The 19,340-nt window shown below is 45.5% G+C and overlaps 1 protein-coding gene across 2 annotated transcripts in view; it reads left to right on the top strand.

Moving 5' to 3' along the window:
- The window catches only part of TPRG1 (tumor protein p63 regulated 1), an 87,248-nt gene that overhangs the window by 51,959 nt on the left and 15,949 nt on the right, over window positions 1-19,340 (top strand). For both annotated transcript variants that reach the window (XM_058188807.1, XM_058188808.1), the window contains one exon: window positions 1,345-1,521. In XM_058188807.1, coding sequence (XP_058044790.1) covers window positions 1,345-1,521 — 177 coding nt within the window. The remainder of the gene's footprint in view (window positions 1-1,344; window positions 1,522-19,340) is intronic.

Genomic DNA, 19,340 nt, shown 5'->3' on the forward strand with positions numbered 1-19,340 from the left:
TGAGCTAAGTTTGATTGAAGTTTGGTCTGCTGATGCAATGAAGGGGCTTGTTGAACAATTCCAGGGGTGAAATGCTCCCGGTTCGGACCGGACCGGCCAATGTGGTAGCAATGGCAGTGGGTAGTTCGGAGAACCGATAGCAAAAATCACTGCCCCCACTCCCCTGCCCATGCCCAGCCAATTGCCCGGTCGCTCACTTGCCCACTTGTCATTTCTTTCCGGCTCGCTCGCTTTTCCCGCCGAGTGAGCCGCGTGATCGTCAGAGCCTCTTTTTTCACTTTTAAAAGCATTTTTTTACAACCTACTCAGCTGAATAGGTTGCAAAAAAAAAATGCTTTTAAAAATAAAAAAAAAGATTGCACGCCACAGCTGATCACCCTTCCCCTCCCCCCGCGCACTGTTCTATTTACCCCATGCCTCCTTTTGGCGTGCACTGCGCACACACGCACCTCACATTTGGTCTGTGGTATGCACGGCACATGCGCACACACGGTGTGTGTTTGGCGCACAACCTGCATGCGCAGCCAGAGAATCGGTAGTAGTTTCAGATTTCACCACTGGGCAATTCCTATTGTAGCTGACGGCTAACCCTACCTTTGTCCAGACCTTCCTGCAAGGGATTTGCTTATGAATAGAGCTAACTATCTCTTTATCTCTTAACATCTGCTGTGGGCTATTAAGGAAGGTGGGAGCTGCTTTCTGTCTGGAAAAACATGTTTCTCCTTTAGGGAAATATCATATTCTGCCTTTTTTTTTCCATAAAAAAGTTTTATTTTTACAATCATATCAAACAGCTCATCCAATGTACAGTTATATACAATTAGTCGGGCTTGCCCAGTCACCACCCCCCTTTTTAACTCTCTTCCCTCTTCTACCTTCTTCTACTTTCCAGACCTTCCTCTCCTTCTCTTATCTACATCCTCTCCTCCCTCCACCCTCCACTTTCCTTCTCCCTCTTCTACCCCTCTTCTCCTCTTTCCTATCTCCTACTCTCTCCTCTTTTCTCCCTCCCCATCATTCTAAAATGGTAACTGGGCAGACCCGACCCTACATTAATTATATTTATACATCTTCAATAATCCCTGTACATTAACCATCACTCCATCCTTTACCCTCAACCCCTCAACCCCAATTCCTCCCCTTACCCCCCACCCCGACTTCCCAGAACAAAATGCATATTCTGCCTTTTTAATATGTCTCTAAATATTTCATTCTTCTAGGAGACGGGTGGGTGCTAATTTTCTACACTATGTACTAAACTTTGTTTATCCCTGGGCAGAGAGATTGGGGCTCCGAATTGCCCAGAGTCTTCTTGCTATTTGTCTCGCCTGTGCTTTCTCCCAGAATCGATCACTGGAACATCGAGAAGGAACGGATCGTGGTGCTCACGGACGCTGCCCTCCTGGTGTGCAAATATGACTTCATCATGCTCAAATGCCTGGAGCTCCAGAGGATCCCTCTGAACTACATCGAGAGGATCTCCACGGGCCCCTTCGCTTTTCCAGAGAAGTCCTTGGACAGGTGAGGTCCCGCGGCTCATTGGTGGGGAGGGAAGGGATCTAGCACAGGGGTCTCCAACCTTGGTCTCTTTAAGGCTTATGAACTTCAACTCCCAGAGTTCTCCCAGACTCTGGGAGTTGAAATCCACAAGCCTTAAAGGGACCAAGGTTGGAGACCCCTGATCTAGTAGGTTTCCAAGGGTGGATGCATTGCAACTACCAACATGAAGATCATGGAAGGCCCATGTTGATGGTCAACTGGGTAGGATCGCGTGGCAGAAACAGTCGAGAGAACATTTAGTGCAATCCCAAAGATACTTTTCCAAAAAGTAACTGGACTTTCTCGGTTAGGCAAGAAAAACCAAACACACAGGACCAGAATTGGTGGTACCTGGCCCAATAACATTAACTGTGAGAGGGATTTCGGAGTCCTAGTGGATGATCATTTAAATCTGAGCCAGCTGTGTGCGGCAGCTGCCAAAAAAACCAACACAATCCTAGGCTGCATAAACAGAGGGAGAGTATCAAGATCACATGACGGGTTAATACCACTTTATAATGCCTTGGTAAGGCCACACTTGGAATACTGCATTCAGTTTTGGTCGCCACAATGTAAAAAAGATGCTGAGACTCTAGAAAGAGTGCAGAGAAGAGCAACAAAGAGGATTAGGGGACTGGAGGATAAAACATATGAAGAACAGTTGCAGGAACTGGGCATGACTAGTTTAATGAAGAGAAGGACTAGGGGAGACATGATAGCACTCTTCCAATATCTCAGGGGCTGCCACAAAGAAGAGGGAGTCAAGCTATTCTCCAAAACACCTGAGGGCAGGACAATGGATGGAAACTCATCAAGGAGAGACGCAACCTAGAATTAAGGAACTTAATTGATGGTGCAAACAATTAACCAGTGGAACAATCTGCCTTAGAAGTTTTGGGAACTCCAACATTGGAAGTTTTTAAGAAGACATCGGACAACCATTTGTCTGAAATAATATAGGGTTTTCCTGCCTGAGCGGGGGGGGGGGGGGTGGTGTTGGACTTGGTGGGCGTGGCATAGCTTGGTGGGCGTGGCTTGGTGGGCGTGGCAGGGAAAGGATACTGTAAAATCTCTAGTCCCTCCCCAATCCAGGGGAAGGTTAAGTGCAAAATCCCCATTTCCTCCTGATCAGCTGGGACTCGGGAAGCAGAGAATAGATGGGAGCGGGGTCAGTCAAAATATTTACTACCGGTTCTCCGAACTACTCAAAATTTCCACTACCAGTTCTCCAGAACTGGTCAGAACCTGCTGAAACCCACCTCTGGTTGGACTAGAAGATGTCCAAGGTCCCTTCCAACTCTGTTATATTGTATTGAATTGAAGCTTCGCCTGGTTTTGAATGTGAATCGCATGTGCCACACACATAAAATTGTTCTGTCTCCTTCCCCACTTCGGATCAATGAGCTGGCCTTCAGTCAGTGGATTCACGGCTCTTATCAGTTTTGGCAGAGAAATCGCAGCTGCCTGCCAAAGTTCACACAAATGACTCACGTAGCAAGACTCTCAGCTCTCTTTGAAACGGTTCAGCTAATTTTTGCTTCCCGTGGAGTGAGAGCAGTCCCAAAGCTCCTTATATATCCTGTGGGGTGGGACTCCTGCCCTACCCTTCCTTTTGATGACGCCGCCTCTCTAATCTTCTGAAGCGCGGGTCAATCCAAGCTTGATTATTATTATTATCAGCTGGGTCTGAAGGCGTAGCCTGGGGAAGGGAGGAATCAGGGGATGACGGCCTCATTACGTCCTCCGACTGGTCTGGTTCTGGCTCCTGGAGCCGGGCCAAAGGAATCGGTGCTCCTGAGGTAAGCCTTACCGGCCCTTCCCCCTCATTCCCTGAGTCACTTTCGGGCATGGGGCCAAGTTCGGGGGCTGGAGTCACAACACAAATCAAATAGAGCTTCAATTGTATCCTTGCAGTGGCCATGTTGATTTTTCAGCAGTTCCAAGTGATCCACGCCCATTTGCACCACTCAGGTGACCCTGAGGACACAGGACAAACCTCCAAATGGCCTCGACGACCCTCTCAAAGGATGCAAATGATCAGCTGTCTGCAAGGAAGATCAATCCTTCCATTCCCCACCATCCAGTCAGAGCTGAAGAAGCTTCTTGGAGGAGAAGCGAAACGTCTTCAAAGAAAATCCAGTTGCCTCCTGAAAAAGCACCTTTGGGACAACCATGACCTGGATGACTGAGAAGCTCCAGAGACATTTGTTAAAAGGTGAGAGGCCTACCTGAACTGTCCTCTTCTGGAGGTGTATAAATTGAATGTGGAGAGCCCAGCTTTATTCTTTGCTTCTGAAAGAACAGAAGGAAAAAGAAAGCAAATTTTAGGGGAAGGGCCGTGAAGCGTCACCATCTGTGACAAGGAAAGGTCTCCATGGGGTTTCTTGGCTGCTTTCTCCAACCATTGTACAGAAGTCTTCCTGTTAGTGACTCACCTACTGTTGTGCTTCGCCCACCCCCCTCTCCGCAGCCGGGCCCCTTTCATCTCCTGTTATCTCAGCCAGGGACTGATAGTGCAGACGAACGGCCTGGCATGCCTCCAGCCCCCAGTCCTGGCACCATGCCCGAACAGAACGAGCAAATAAACCCCTCCCCTACAGCATGTGAGCCTGAGGAGCATGAAGCCAGTCACAAGCTGGAATTGCCGGCAGCTGGAGGGTGGACAGATCCACGCTTCCGGAGAATGGAGAGGCGACGTCAGCAAAAGGAAGGGAGGGGCCGGCCTGGATAAGTGCTGAGTCATGGAGCCACACCCTATGGCCTATATAAAGGATCTGCTTTGTGGCATTCTTTGAGTCAGGCAAAGTCTCATCTGGATTGCTGAAGTCACACCTTGGACTCCTGCCTGCCCTGAGAACTCTGACAGAACTTTGGCAAAGCTGCAGAGGCTTTGTGGCCACGCTTGATACAGACTTCCCCGACCCGGCCGTCAGAGGAGTGGGACACGACACCTACTTCCAAGAAGGTCCCACCCCCATTTGCACCACTCAGGTGACGCTGAGGACACAGATAAACCTCCAGGGGCCTCAATGACTCTCAGGAAGAGTGCTAACAACCAGCTGACTGCAAGGAATATAAATCCTTCCATTCTCCACCATTCAGTCAGAACTGGAGAAGCTTCTCGGAGGAAAAGAGGAACGTCTTCAAGGGAAAACGAAGTCCAGCTGCCTCCTGAAAAAGCACCTTTGGGACAACCATGACCTGGATGACTGAGAAGCTCCATGGACACCCGAGGAAGAGATGCTAGGATACTCCAGGATTCAGAAGGTTTCAACTCCCAAAGTTTAGAAATTCAGGCCCATCTGATGTTCTAGTGATGCTCCAGGATTGTCCAGGAGAGTCTCAGTGCTCATCTGCTGGCATCTCAGCCACCAAAGCTCTTCTCTGTAGAGTTGATGCAAATATTTGCAAAGACGATTAGGGCAGGGGTCTCCAACCTTGGTCCCTTTAAGACTTGTGGACTTCAACTTCCAGAGTTGAAGTCCACAAGTCTTAAAGGGACCAAGGTTGGAGATCCCTGGATTAGGGGACTGGAGTCTAAAACATATTTAGAATTATGTCTAGTTTAATGAAAAGAAAGGGCTATAAATCAGAATAGAGCTGGAAGAGACCTTAGAGGTCTTCTAGTCCAACCCCCTGCTCAAGGCAGGAGACCATTCCAGACAAATGGCTGTCCAGTCTCCTCTTAAAACCCTCCAGTGATGGAGCACCCACAATTTCTGGAGGCAAGCTGTTCCGCTGGTTAATTGTCCTCACTATTAGGAAGTTTCTCCTTAAGTTTAGGTTGCATCTCTCCTTGATTATTTCCCATTCACTGTTTCTAGAAATTCTGTTTATATAAAGCACCACACAGAGCAAACAAAGATACAGTCACCATGTGCTTTACTGCTCAACTATATAACAGGAAAAAGGAAACTCTACTTAGAACAAAAGAGCATAGAGCTATAGACTATAGAGCCAACCTGGTAAACACTGCCATCTAGTGGTTAAATACTACTGTAGTTGTTGCATAAAAATACATTCCAACAATAAATTCCAATACTTGTCTTGCCTTCAGGGGCTTTGGAGAATAGTTTGACCCTCTCAGATATTGGAATGCTGCTATCATGTCTCTCCTACTCCTCCTTTTCTCTAGACTGGCCAAACCCAAATCCTGCAACCGTCCTTCGTATGTTTTTGTCTCCAGGCCTTTGATCATCTTAGTTACTCTTCTCTACACTTTCTCCAAAGTCTCAACATCTTTTTTTGTAATATGGTGACCAAAACTGGATGCCATATTCCAGGTGTGGCCTTACTAAAGCCTTTATAAAGCAGTACTAATACTTCACCTGAATTTGATTCTAGGCCTCCATTTTTACAACCAAGGGTTGTATTAGCTTTTTTTGGCTGCTGCCGCACACAGCTGGCTCATGTTTCAGTGATGGGCAATCAAATTAAGTGATTGGCTAGGGAGGGTGACATGATAGCAGTCTTCCAATATTTGAGGGGCTGCCACAGAGAAGAGGGGGCTCAACCCATTCTGCAAAGCCCCTGAAGGCAGGGGAAGAAGCAATGGATGGAAACCAATCAAGGAGAGAAGAATAGAATAGAATAGAATAGAATAGAATAGAATAGAATAGAATAGAATAGAATAGAATAGAATTGAATTTATTGGCCAAGTGTGATTGGACACACAAGCAATTTGTCTTGGTGCATATGCTCTCAGTGTACATAAAAGAAAACATACTTTCATCAAGGTACAACATTTACAACACAAATGATCGTCAATATTTCAATATAAATCATAATGATAGCAACAAGTTACAGTCATACAGTCATAAGTGGAAAGAGATGGGTGATGGGAACGATGAAAAGATTAATAGTAGTGTAGATTTAGTAAATAGTTTGACAGTGTTGAGGGAATTATTTGTTTAGCAGAGTGATGGCCTTCGGGAAAAAACTGTTCTTGTGTCTAGTTGTTCTGGTGTGCAGTGCTCTATAGCGTCGTTTTGAGGGTAGGAGTTGAAACAGTTGATGTCCTAGATGTGAGGGATCTGTAAATATTTTCACAGCCCTCTTCTTGATTCGTGCAGTATACAGGTCCTCAATGGAAGGCAGGTTGGTAGCAATTGTTTTTTCTGCAGTTCTAATTATCCTCTGAAGTCTGTGTTTTTCTTGTTGGGTTGCAGAACCGAACCAGACAGTTATAGAGGTGCAAATGACAGACTCAATAATTCCTCTGTAGAACTGGATCAGCAGCTCCTTGGGCAGTTTGAGCTTTCTGAGTTGGCGCAGAAAGAACATTCTTTGTTGTCCTTTTTTAATGATGTTTTTGATGTTAGCTGTCCATTTGAGATCTTGCGATATGATAGAACCTAGAAATTTGAAGGTTTCTACTGTTGATACTGTGTTGTCAAGTATTGTAGCAACCTGGAACGAAGGAGAAATTTCCTGACAGTGAGAATCAGTGGAATGACTTTGTCCCCAGAAGTTGTGGGTGCTTCATCATTGGAGTTTTTTAAAGAAGAGATGGACAGCCGTTTGTCTGAAACAGCATTGGGTTTCCTGCTTGAGCAGGGGGCTGGACTAGAAGACCTCCAAGGTCCCTTTCAACCCTGTTATTCTGAACTGGAGGCAGGAGGGGTGGCGTGGAAGCTGCCTGGCGAGCTTTCTCTCCATCCTTCAGCAGATGGCAGCCTTCTCTCTGGAGATGGCAGGGCCGACCTCCTCAGCAGGAACGCACTGTGTGTCCAAGGGCCAGAAACCCCAGCCAACTTTTAATTTCCTCGTCCTTCTTCACCTTGTTCGCCCCAGAGAGGAAGAAAGAGAAAAAGAGAAACCGAGAAAGCACATGACCTTCCAAACCTGGGTGCCATCGCCAAGTTGGAAGGGACGTGGCATTCTTGGTCTGAGGCCACCTAAAACTTCCATTCATGCCTTCTTCTGCAACAACTATCCCTGGTCTCCTCTTCTATCACATTGCAAGAGATCCAGAAGACTCTGGTTTCAAGAGTGTTGATATTCATGGACATTTTCTGGCACTGCAGCTTTCGACCTGATTCAGCCTCACTTCCTAAATTTGTCGGACGGCTGACTTTGAGGAACCTGTGCTTAAAGCCCGGGGAACTGGGTTCACATCGCACATTTAACCAGGTCTGTTGCACAGGACAGAATAACAGAGTTGGAAGGGAGCTTGGAGGTCTTTTAATCCAACCTCCTCATCAGAGTAGGTGACCCTATATATACATCAATCTAAAAGCTCCCATGATGGAACACCCACAACTTCTGGTGGCAAGTTGTTCCACTGGTTAGTTGTCCGAACAATCTGAAAAATCAACCGATGGAACAGAAGTTACCTTCAGAAGTTGTGGGAGCTTCATCACTGGAGGCTTTCAAGAAGAGCCTGGACTGCCATCGGTCAGAAATGGTGTAGGGTCTCCTGCTTGGATGGGGAGGCGGGGGGTTGGACTAGGTGACCTCCAAGGCCTCTTCCAACTCTGTTACTCTGTTTAAATCTTCTTAAAAAGCTCCAGTGATAAAAAGTTCTGAAGAACCTCGGGACTAATCCACCCAGCATGTCAAGTTTGCTCAAATTTAACCTTCTGTTATTTCTCCATGGCTTAGGATGCAGTGCTAGCTCCATCTCTTGGGTTATTTTATCATTGAAGGTATAAGATAGAAGGGTTCTTCAAGGTCATCCAGCTCAGCCCCTCGGCTTAGTACCAATAAAGGATAATATTTGTAACTCTGAGTTGAAGTGAGGGTTCCACTGGTGATGTTGCCTAGTTTGGTAATGAAATGCCTGCAAGAAAACAACCAAGTTAAGAGAACACCAAGGACCCCACAGTCTCCTCCTCCTCCTCTTTCTCCTCCTCCTCCATGTTTTGCCCTTCTTCTTCTTCTTCTTCTTCTTCTTCTTCTTCTTCTTCTTCTTCTTCTTCTTCTTCTTCTTCTTCTTCTTCTTCTTCTTCTTTTTATTTTATTTATTTTATTTTATTTATTTTGTCACAACATCATACAAAAAGATTATATAGTATATACACATATAAACATATATAGGAAGAACAATAGGAGAGACGTGAAACGTTTATCCTTATCCTTATGGTCCTCTTAGGAATGGGGTGAGGTCAATAGTAGACAGTTTTTGTTAAAGCTTTTAGGATTATGGGAAGAGACCACAGAGTCAGGTAAAAAAAACCCACCAAGCTCAGAGAGCACCAAGGATCCCTCTGGTAAGTGCAGGAATTCAACCAGGAACCAAAATAAAAGCGTTCATTGAGTTTCTGGATTCCCCTTCATGTCTTCTTTGCTTTCAGCCATGAGGGGGGTCTTCAGGCCCAGCCCTCTTGCTAAGGGGGATCGGGTTTTTTTTGCAGGCCAGTTCCCTCCCCTTTTGCAAGCTCAGCTCTTTCCCTCCCCCGATGGGTGTATAGGTTTACTTCTCTTCTGTCATGTTCTCATCGCACGCTAAATAAATAATAACCTGCAAGATTTTATTTAAAACAAAGCGCCAGGCAGTGAAGAAGGGGGTGAATGCAGAAGTAAGCTGGGCTGGAGTGGGGGGGCATAAAAACCAGAGAAAGGAGCTGGGGGGGTGACCCTGAACAAGGGGGTCACAGACCCCAGGTAGCAATACACATAGTCCTCGACTTACGACCACCGTTGAACCCAACATTCCTGTTAAGTAAGACATTTCTAAAGTGAGTTTTGCCCCATTTTACGTCCTTTCTTGCCACCGTCATTAAGCAAATCCCTGCAGTTGATAAATTAGTAACTCGGCTGTTCAGTGAATCTGGTGCTTCCCCCTGGACTTTGTCAGAAGGTCGCAAAAGGGGGATCACGTGACCTCGGGACACAGCGACGGTCATAAGTATGAATCAGCTGCCAAGCATCTGAATTTTGGTCACGTGACCACGGGGATGCTGCGACGGCTGTGACGCTGAAAAACGGTCCTGAGTCACTTTTTTCGGTGCTGCTGTAACTTTGAACGGTCACTAAACGAACTGTTGTAAGTCGAGGACTACCTGTATTGCACAACCTGTCTGGGTGTTGAAATGGCGCCTGTTCTTTTGCCCCATCAGGTAGGGGTCTCCAAATCTTGGCCGCTTTAAGACTTGTGGACTTCAACGCCCCGAATTCCTCAGCCGGCTATGCTTAATCTCTTGTGATCCCTTCCTCTGCAATCTCTCCGTTTTAATTTAATTCTCTTCAGCTCTGAGAGTTGAAGTCCCCAAATCTTAAACGTGCCAAATTTGGAGACCCCTGAAATAGGAGGAGGTAATCAGATCCCCCATTCTTCTCCTCAGCTGAACTGGCAACGATCCAGCCAGAGGCTCTGAGTTTAAGCCGAGATGTGCCGGCCTGCGGCCATTGCCCCCTGCAAAAGGGCAGGGAGTATGCAAGCTGCAATTACAGGCGTAAACACAAAGACACACACCCTAGAGAGATTGATTTGGCACCGTTGTTCCGCTTGGGCAGGGCTGGTAGGAACACACCAATTCCCTAGAGGAGCTGGAAACACAGCCCAAATTATCAGATGACTCAAGAGACTGCCTGCAAGGAGATGAGGAGGAGGGGGATATGTGGCTTTCAGCAGATCAAACCTTGAGATCTTGGCGTGGCTTGTCCACCCCCCTCCTCTGCCCCCCCTCCATCCCCAAGTTTAATTTGCAAACCAAGAGGGAAATAATAAACCTCCAGCGCCAGCCCACAAATTTGGCTCTCGGCTGCATTTTTCCTTCTCCCTCCACCGTGACAACAGCTGTTTTCTTCTAATGTGGCTGCTGCTGGGAGATTTACCTTCAGTCAAGAACAAACATGCTCCTGGATGCCTCCATCGCCCCGTCCTGAACTTCTGGACTCTGTCAGCAGGAGATCAGAAGCACCTAGCGCTTCTCATGAGGCCGGCTTGGCTCACCCTGCGGTCCATCCCCCCACCACTTAGCAAAGACAATTGGGTAGGGCTAGTCTGATGAAAAGGGGCTGCCTCCAAAGCACCTGAAGGCAAGACAAGAAACTCATCAAGGAGAGATCCAACCTAGGAGGAATTCCCCAGCCAGCCATGCACGGAGTTTTCTGCCCCCCTCCTTCTGTCTGCTAGAGTGGAGAGATTTCAGAGAAAGGGATTGCAAGAGAGTAAGCAGGCCAGATTGGGGTATCCATATCAAAAGGAATACATTCGTGCCAGGGAATTCTGGGATTGAAGTCTACCCATTTTCAAGTGACCAAGGTTGAGAAATACTGCTCCAGACCATCTTTAAAGCAGAACCATCTGAGGAGGAGGGTCCACCATCCCCTTGGACCCTTCCTCAGATCAAGACCAGGGCTCCCATTGGGAAAAATATTGTAAGCTGCCCAGAGGCACTGAGAGCGAGTGAATAGCCATATATATCTTCTAGATATATCTAGATCTGTCTGTCTGTCTGTCTGTCTGTCTGTCTATCTATCTATCTATCTTTCATTTATATCATCTATAATTTATCTATCATCTATCTATCTATCATCTATCTATCTATATCATCTATCTTTCTATCTATCTTTCATCATTTATATCATCTATATCTATCTATCTATCATCTATCTATCTATCTTCTATCATCTATTTATATCATCTATATCTATTTATTTAGCTATCTATCATCTATCATCTATCTATCTATCTTTTATCATTTATTTCATCTACATCTATCTATCATCTATCTATCTATCTTTCTATCTATCATCTATCTATCTATCTATCTATCTATCTATCATCTATTTATATCATCTATATCTATTTATTTAGCTATCTATCATCTATCTATCTATCTATCTATCTTTCATCATTTATATCATCTATATCTATCTATCTATCATCTATCTATCTATCTATCTATCTATCTATCTATCTATCTATCTATCATCTATTTATATCATCTATATCTATTTATTTAGCTATCTATCATCTATCTGTCTATCTATCTTTCATCATTTATATCATCTATATCTATCTACCTACCATCCATCTATCTATCTATCTATCTATCTATCTATCTATCTATCTATCTATCTATCTATCTATCATCTATTTATATCATCTATATCTATTTATTTAGCTATCTATCATCTATCTGTATCTATCTTTCATCATCTATATTCTATCTATCTTTCATCATTTATATCATCTATATCTATCTATCATCTATCTATCTATCTATCTATCTATCTATCTATCTATCTATCTATCTATCTATCTATCTATCTATCATCTAAAATAAAATAAGCAGCTGCGGCATCAGCCAAGCATTGGGCAAGAGCAGTCTATCTTAAACTCCTGCCTTGCCCTCAGCCTGTTGCCTGCAACTGTTAAGGTAATTGGCCATCCTTGGCCAATTGTAAGCAGAAAAACCCACAAGGTCATATTTTTTGAGTTTAAAAGTGTATTTTTTTTTATTTATTTATTTTGCATCCAACAAGAAGGCCGGAGAGATTGTGGTGTTCTTTGCAGGGTGTCTTTGGCCTCTCCTGAGGAAAAGGACTTGGAAAAATAGAAAAGAGTTGCAGCCGGGGTTTTAGATTTTGGCTGCGTTTGGCTCTCCAAGCTTGTTTTCAATCAGTGTCTGAAAGTTTGGTTATCAGACTAGGTAATATTGTCTTGACCTGTTCTTGGACCTTTCCTTCCTGACCTCCTGAAGAGGAAAAAGGGCAGCCGGTTCACCTGATGCAGGCCAAAGGGTTTTGATTGGCGGCCAGGGGACTCCAGAGCCCGAAAGACGGCAACTGCTTGGTGGGAGGTGGGGAGTTGGAAGAGTTGGAAGAGCTGGAAGGCATGATTGGAACTGTAGTCCTGCCTGCTTCCAACCCAACCTCTCGTCTCCAGGGCCGGCCTGCCAGGGGGAAGGTGGGGGGGACGACACCCTTTGTGTGACAACTCCCCTGCCCTCCAGGTGCCAACTTCTCTGCTTGTTGAGGCTCCTGTGCAGACAGGACCCAGAAAAGCACCCAGGGTGCCAGGCATGGATGTCCTGGGCTTTTGCAAAATGAGAGAGAGAGGAGGAAGGAGGGGAGGAGGAGGAGGAGGAGGAGGAGGAGGAGAGGAAAAAGAAGAAGAAGAAGAAGAAGAAGAGGAGGAGGAGGAGGAGAAGGAGAAGGAGAAGGAGAAGGAGAAGGAGAAGGAGAAGGAGGAGGAGAAGAAGAAGAGGAACAGGAGGAGGAGGAGGGGGAGGAGGAGGAGGAGGAGAAGAAGAAGAAGAAGAAGAAGAAGAAGAAGAAGAAGAAGAAGAAGAAGAAGAAGAAGAAGAAGAAGAAGAAGAAGAAGAAGAAGAAGAAGAAGGATCGCAATAATATAAGAGCAAACAATAGATTCAAACTTAATGTTAACCGCTTCAATCTTGATTGCAGAAAATTTGACTTCTGGTACAGAGTTGTTAATGCTTGGAACTCACTACCTGACTCTATGGTTTCTTCTCAAACTCCCAAAAGCTTTAACCAAAAACTGTCTACCATTGACCTCACCCCATTCCTAAGAGGACTATAAGGGGCGTGCATAAGAGCACAAAAGTGCCTACCGTTCCTGTCCTATTGTTTCCTTTCATTGTATGTGCTTGTATATAATGTTGTGACAAAAGAAGAAGAAGAAGAAGAAGAAGAAGAAGAAGAAGAAGAAGAAGAAGAAGAAGAAGAAGAAGAAGAAGGGGAGGAGGAGGAGGAGGAGGAGGAGGAGGAGGAGAAGGAAGAAGAGGAGGAGGAGGAGGAGAAGGAGGAGAAGTGGAAGTGGAAGCAGAAAGCAAAGGAGATGGAGAAGGAGGAGAAAAGGAATTGTAAGGGGAAGGAGTGGAAGAAGAAGAAAGAGAATAAAAGGAGGAGGAGACGGGATAATGGTGATGATTGAGAAGAAGGAGAAGAAAGAGAAGGATGATGGTGGAGTAGAAGTAGAAGTGGTGATGGTTGAGAAGGAGGGGAATGGAAAGGAGTGATGACAGAGGAGTGGGAGAAATGATGGTGCCAGCGGTGTAGAAGGAGAAGTAGGTCTGGAGGTAGCAATGGTGGTGAAGGAGAAGGAGAAGAAGGAATTGTGGTGGTACAAGAGGAGGAGGAGGAAGAAGAAGAAGAAGAGGGCCAGGAAAAGAATGCGGAGGAGCAGGAACAGTGGAACACTGTCGTCTTTTGATGCAGAAAGATGTGCGGACTTCAACTTCCAGAATTCCCCAGCCAGGATCATTCTTTCTTCTCCTTTCTAAAACCACATCCATTGTTCTCTGAAAATAATGTAACCGCTAGGGAAAAAACAAAACAAAACACAGGAGGCATTTTCTACCCCGGAGGTCCCTGGGGCTTAACAGTCAAGCATTCTTGGCTTAGCTCTCTTCTTGGGTTGACCACGTTCAGAAGTTTAATCTTGGCCACAACAACTGGCGGTGTTTGTTTTTTCTTCTTCTTTTTTTTTCCTTTTCAAGGAGTGAACCGACAAGCTGGTCCACTCGCCCTTCTCCAAATCCTTTGAGGGCTTCAACATCCCAATTGTACTGAAGTGCAGCCAAACTGGCTCTCGCAACTTCTGACATGTTCTCAAGATGTTCCTTCACCTCTCATCCCCAGCCATGGATCATACTGGAGCAAATTGGGCTTGGCTAGGGAAGAGAAGGACCAGGGGAGACAGGATAGCATCTTCCAATATTTGAAGGGCTGCCCCAGAGAGGAGGAAGGGGGTCAAGCTATTCTCCAAGGCACCTGAAAGACAGACAAGGAACAATGGATGGAAACTGACCAAGGAGAGATTCAACCTGGAAATAAGGAGGAATTTTCTGACAGTGAGAACAATCAACCGATGGAACAGAAGTTGCCTTCGGAAATTGCAGGAGCTTCATCACTGGAGGTTTTCAAGAAGAAATTGGACCGCCCTCTGTCAGAAATGGTATAGGGTCTCCTGCTTGGGTGGGGGGATTGGACTAGATGACCTCCAAGGTCCCTTCCAACTCTGTTATTCTATATTCAGTGGAACAGAAGTTGCCTTCAGAAGTTGTGGGAGTTTCATCACTGGAAGCTTTCAAGAAGAGACTGGACTGCCATCGGTCAGAAATGGTGTAAGGTCTCCTGCTTGGGCTGTGGGGGGGGGAGGGTTGGACTAGATGACCTCCAAGGTCCCTTCCAACTCTATTAATCTGTAATCTAATCTGTAACCTTGATGAACGTATCTTTTCTTTTATGTACGCTGAGAGCATCTGCACCAAGACAAATTTCTTGTGTGTCCAATCACGCTTGGCCAATAAAAAATTCTATTTAATCGCTCCAAGGAAGGGCCTGGATCCACAAATATTTGCAAATGACACACGGACACCCCAAAATTTGCTCCTGTCCGGAAAGGTGTGTGTGTGTGTGGCAGGAACCTACAATTTCCCTCTTTTGTTGCTTGCAATTTAGTGGACTTTTAATTGAGGGGGTGGGCGCAGCTTGGAGACTTGGCTCCGTCTGGGGAGAAAACAAACACATCTTATTTTGTTTTCCCTTCTCTCTCAAAAGCCAGGTGCTTCTTGAATGGGAAAAGGAAAGAAAAAGGAAAAAGAGAAAAAAACACACCCCAGGACTTAAATCTGTTTATTATTATTTTTTTCCTTTTGTTTCTCGTCTCCTCCTCCTTTTCTGCTTTCTCTGGCCGGGAGTTAGGAGCCCGAGAGCAGAGCTGTGTTTATTATTATGTCTTTAAAAAGGAAGGAACAGAAAGATTAAAAAAAGAAAAAAAGAGGATTTATTGGGCTGGCAAGAAATGGGAGTTGGCCCAGCCTGAATTTTGGCCTCCTTCGGGAGGAGTTTTTAATAATAACTGCGTTTGAAACGGGAAACCTGATCACAGTTCTGGTGAGGAGGGAAGGGACGGACGCCCCATCTAATCTGTCTCTCCTGAAAGATTAAAGTCTCCAAAGAAGACATTCCAACACGCAACGGCAGCCTTCGTTTGCCACATCTGTCCGCCACACAGTAATCCTCGCCTTACGACCGCAATCACGGCGGGAATGTCCATGTTTACTTACGACCGCGATCGCGAAGGGAAATTTCCAGGGTTTAAGCACCGTGCGCAGCGCTTCTTAAGAGAATCGGTCCCGATTGGATGAACCTGGTCCGCCATGGTTGCACGGTCGTTAAACGAATCCGGCTTCCCTCGTCGACTTGGCTGGTCGGAAGCCGGGTAAGGAAGGTTGCAAATGGTGATGATCACGTGATTCTGAGGAGGCTGCAATGGCCGTAAAAGTGTGAAAAGCGGCCGTGAGCCACTCTCTTCAGTGCTGCTGTAACTTCAGATGGTCACTAAGCAAATGGTTGTAAGTCGAGGAATATCTGTATTAAGACAATGTCCCCTTATGTGCTCTGGTTCCTAAAAACCTGCCTGCCACGGACCTACCTATGTTCTCCAAATCATTGGAAAAAGCGGGGAGGGTGTCTCAATCCATCCCCTGATTCATTTGATCAATTGTGTTGTAAGTGTTGTACCTTGATGAACGTATCTTTTCTTTTATGTACATTGAGAGCATCTGCACCAAGACAAATTCCTTGTGTGTCCAATCACACTTGGCCAATAAAATTCTATTCTATTCTATTCTATTCTATTTTGATCTTCCGGATCACCAGAAGATCCAACGGCAGCAGCTAAAGTCTGTTTTTGGACCTTCTTCTGGGCGATGCCACCCAATGGGGTCTCCAGGAATCCGATCCTGACTCCTAAAGATGCTTAGAGAAGAAGAGAAGCAAGGATTGGGATCATGTGACGTTGTTGAATGCAACCGCGGTGCCTCCAAGGAGTAGGCATCTTAACAGAATAACATGGTTGGAAGGGACCTCGGAGATCTTCTAGTCCAACCCCCCTGCTCAGGCAGGAAGCCTTATATCATTTCAGACAAGTGGCTGTCTCTTCTTTAAAAAACTTTTTTAAAGGGAGGGATGGAGGAAGGACGGAAAGAAGGATAAGGAGAGGAAGGATGATGGAGGGAGGAAGGGAGGGAGGGACGGAGGAAGGAAGGAAGGAAGGAAGGAAGGAAGGAAGGAAGGAAGGAAGGAAGGAAGGACAGAGTTGGAAGGGACCTTGGAGGTCTTCTAGTCCAACCCCCTGCTCAAGCAGGAAACCTTATCCCATGTCAAACAAATGTCAAACAAATGGGAATCCAATCTCTGCTTAAAAACCTCCACAGCACCCACAGCTTCTGGAGGCATGATCAGGAAATTTCTCCTTTAATTCCAGGTTGCTTCTCTCTTTGATGAGTTTCCATCTGTTGCTTCTTGTCCTGCCTTCAGGGGCTTTGGAGAAGAGCTTGACCCCCTCCTCTTCTATGGGGTAGCCCCTCAAAGATTAAAAGCACGGCTATCATGTCTCCCTTGGCCCTTTTTCTCATTAAACTAAACACACCCCAATTCCGGCAACTGTTCTTTCTATATTTATTTATTTATTTATTTGTCAAACACAACAGTATATATAAGTATAAGCATGAAATAACCATATGAATTGGATACAATCAAAGGGAACATTAGGACAGGAACGGTAGGCATGCTGGTGCTCTTATGCACACCCTCTTAGGAATGGGGTGAGGTCAATAGTATTTATTTATTTTATTTATTTATTTATTTATTTTGTCACAACAATATATATAAGTATCATACAGAAAAGATTATATAGTGTATAAACATATATAAGAGTAAATATTAGGAGGAATAAGCATATATATATATATATATATATATATATATATATATATATATATATATGAAGGAGAAAAAGAAAAAAAACAATAGGACAGGAACGGTAGGCACGTTTGTGCGCTTATGCACGCCCCTTATGGTCCTCTTAGGAATGGGGTGAGGTCAATAGTAGAAAGTTTTTGGTTAAAGCTTTTGGGATTATGGGAAGAGACCACAGAGTCAGGTAAAGTATTCCAAGCACTGATGATTCTGTTACAGAAGTCATATTTTCTGCAATCTAGATTAAAGCGGTTAACATTAAGTTTAAATCTATTGGTTGCTCTTGTATTATTGCAATTAAAGCTGAAGTAGTCTTTGACAGGAAGGACATTACAATAGATGATTCTGTGAGTTAAACTTAGGTCTTGTCGAAGGTGACGGAGTTCCAAGTTTTCTAAGCCTAGGATTTCAAGTCTGGTGGGATAAGGTTATTTTGTTGTTTTCAGAGGAATGGAGAACTCTTCTTCTTTGTCCTCCAGTCCCCTAAATCCTCTTGGTTGCTCTTCTCTGCACTCTTTCCAGAGTCTCAACATCTTATTTACATCGTGGCGACCAAAACTGGGTGCAGGATTCCAAGCGTAGCCTTCCCAAGGCCTTATAGGATCTTGGACCCAGGGTTCCTGAAGGGAAGGGAGATGTCAGAGAAGATGTGGGTGCGGTTGAGAGCCAGAAGGATGCACAAGGTGGTTGGTTGGTACAGCCAGCTCAAATAGCCTTGGGGCAATGAAAGAGAATTTCTTTGCCCCTCCTTACATTGTGTAGGGGAGGGGCAGTGGGGGGGGGAGAACCTTAATGTTCTTCACCTTTCATTATGCAACAGAATTGTCTTCTCCCTGCCCTGGGGTGGGGGTGGGGGGCTTATATATCCTGGGGAACGTCCAGACAAGAGTTCTGTGTTGCTTTTCATCTTGAGTCATCGGTGGATTGGTTTTTCCAGGAGCTCAGGTGTCACCCTTGGGAAATTTTTTAACTTTCCCATGTTCTCCAACCATTTTCAAATCCTACCATAGCTTACGCCCATGAGTGGGTATGGTGTCCTTCAAAACCTTCCCCCGTCTAGGAATTCCTTCCCTACAAGGATCACCATCTGCTCCATCGCTGGAGGTTTTAAAGAAGACATTGGACAGCCATTCGTCCAGAATGGTATAAGGTCTCTTGCTTGAGAAGGGGGCTGGACTAGAAGACCTCCAGGGTCCCTTCCAACTCGGTTATTCTGTATTCAGTATATCCAGGGTTTGGGTTCTTCTGGATAACTTGGATGCTTGGCCCATCTAAAGGAGTCCCTTCTTTGGAGCAGGCCAGAAACAACTCTTCACCCCTAAAAAATTCCCCGTAACAGTGTTTTTTTAACCATGACAATTTGAAGATGGGTGGACTTCAACTCCCAGAATTCCCCCAGGTTAGCATGGTGGCTGAGGAGCTCTGGGAGTTGAAATCCATACATGGTGGCTGAGGGATTCTGGGAGTTAAAGTTCACACATGCTGATTGACAAATTCTGGGAGTTGAAGTCGACCCATGCTGGCTGAGGGATTCTGGGAGTTGGAGTCCACCTATGTGTCTGGAAGTTGAAGTCCACTCATGCTGGCTGAGGGATTCTGGGAGTTGGAGTCCACCTATGTGTCTGGAAGTTGAAGTCCACTCATGCTGGCTGAGGGATTCTGGGAGCTGAAGTCCACCTATGTGTCTGGGAGTTGAAGTCCACTCATGCTGGCTGAGGGATTCTGGGAGTTGAAGTCCACCTATCTGTGTGAGAGTTGAAGTCCACTCATGCTGGCTGAGGGATTCTGGGAGTTGAAGTCCACCTATCTGTGTGAGAGTTGAAGTCCACTCATGCTGGCTGAGGGATTCTGGGAGCTGAAGTCCACCTATGTGTGTGGGAGTTGAAGTCCACTCATGCTGGCTGAGGGATTCTGGGAGCTGAAGTCCACCTATGTGTGTGGGAGTTGAAGTCCACTCATGCTGGCTGAGGGATTCTGGGAGTTGGAGTCTACCTATGTGTCTGGGAGTTGAAGACCACTCATGATAGCTGAGAACTCTGGGAATTGAAGTCTAACCATGGTAACTGAGGGATTCTGGGAGTTGAAATCCACCCATGCTGGCTAGGGAACTCTGGGACTTG

The sequence above is a fragment of the Ahaetulla prasina genome, chromosome 6 (genome assembly GCF_028640845.1).
Source record: "Ahaetulla prasina isolate Xishuangbanna chromosome 6, ASM2864084v1, whole genome shotgun sequence".
Lineage (NCBI taxonomy): Eukaryota > Metazoa > Chordata > Lepidosauria > Squamata > Colubridae > Ahaetulla > Ahaetulla prasina.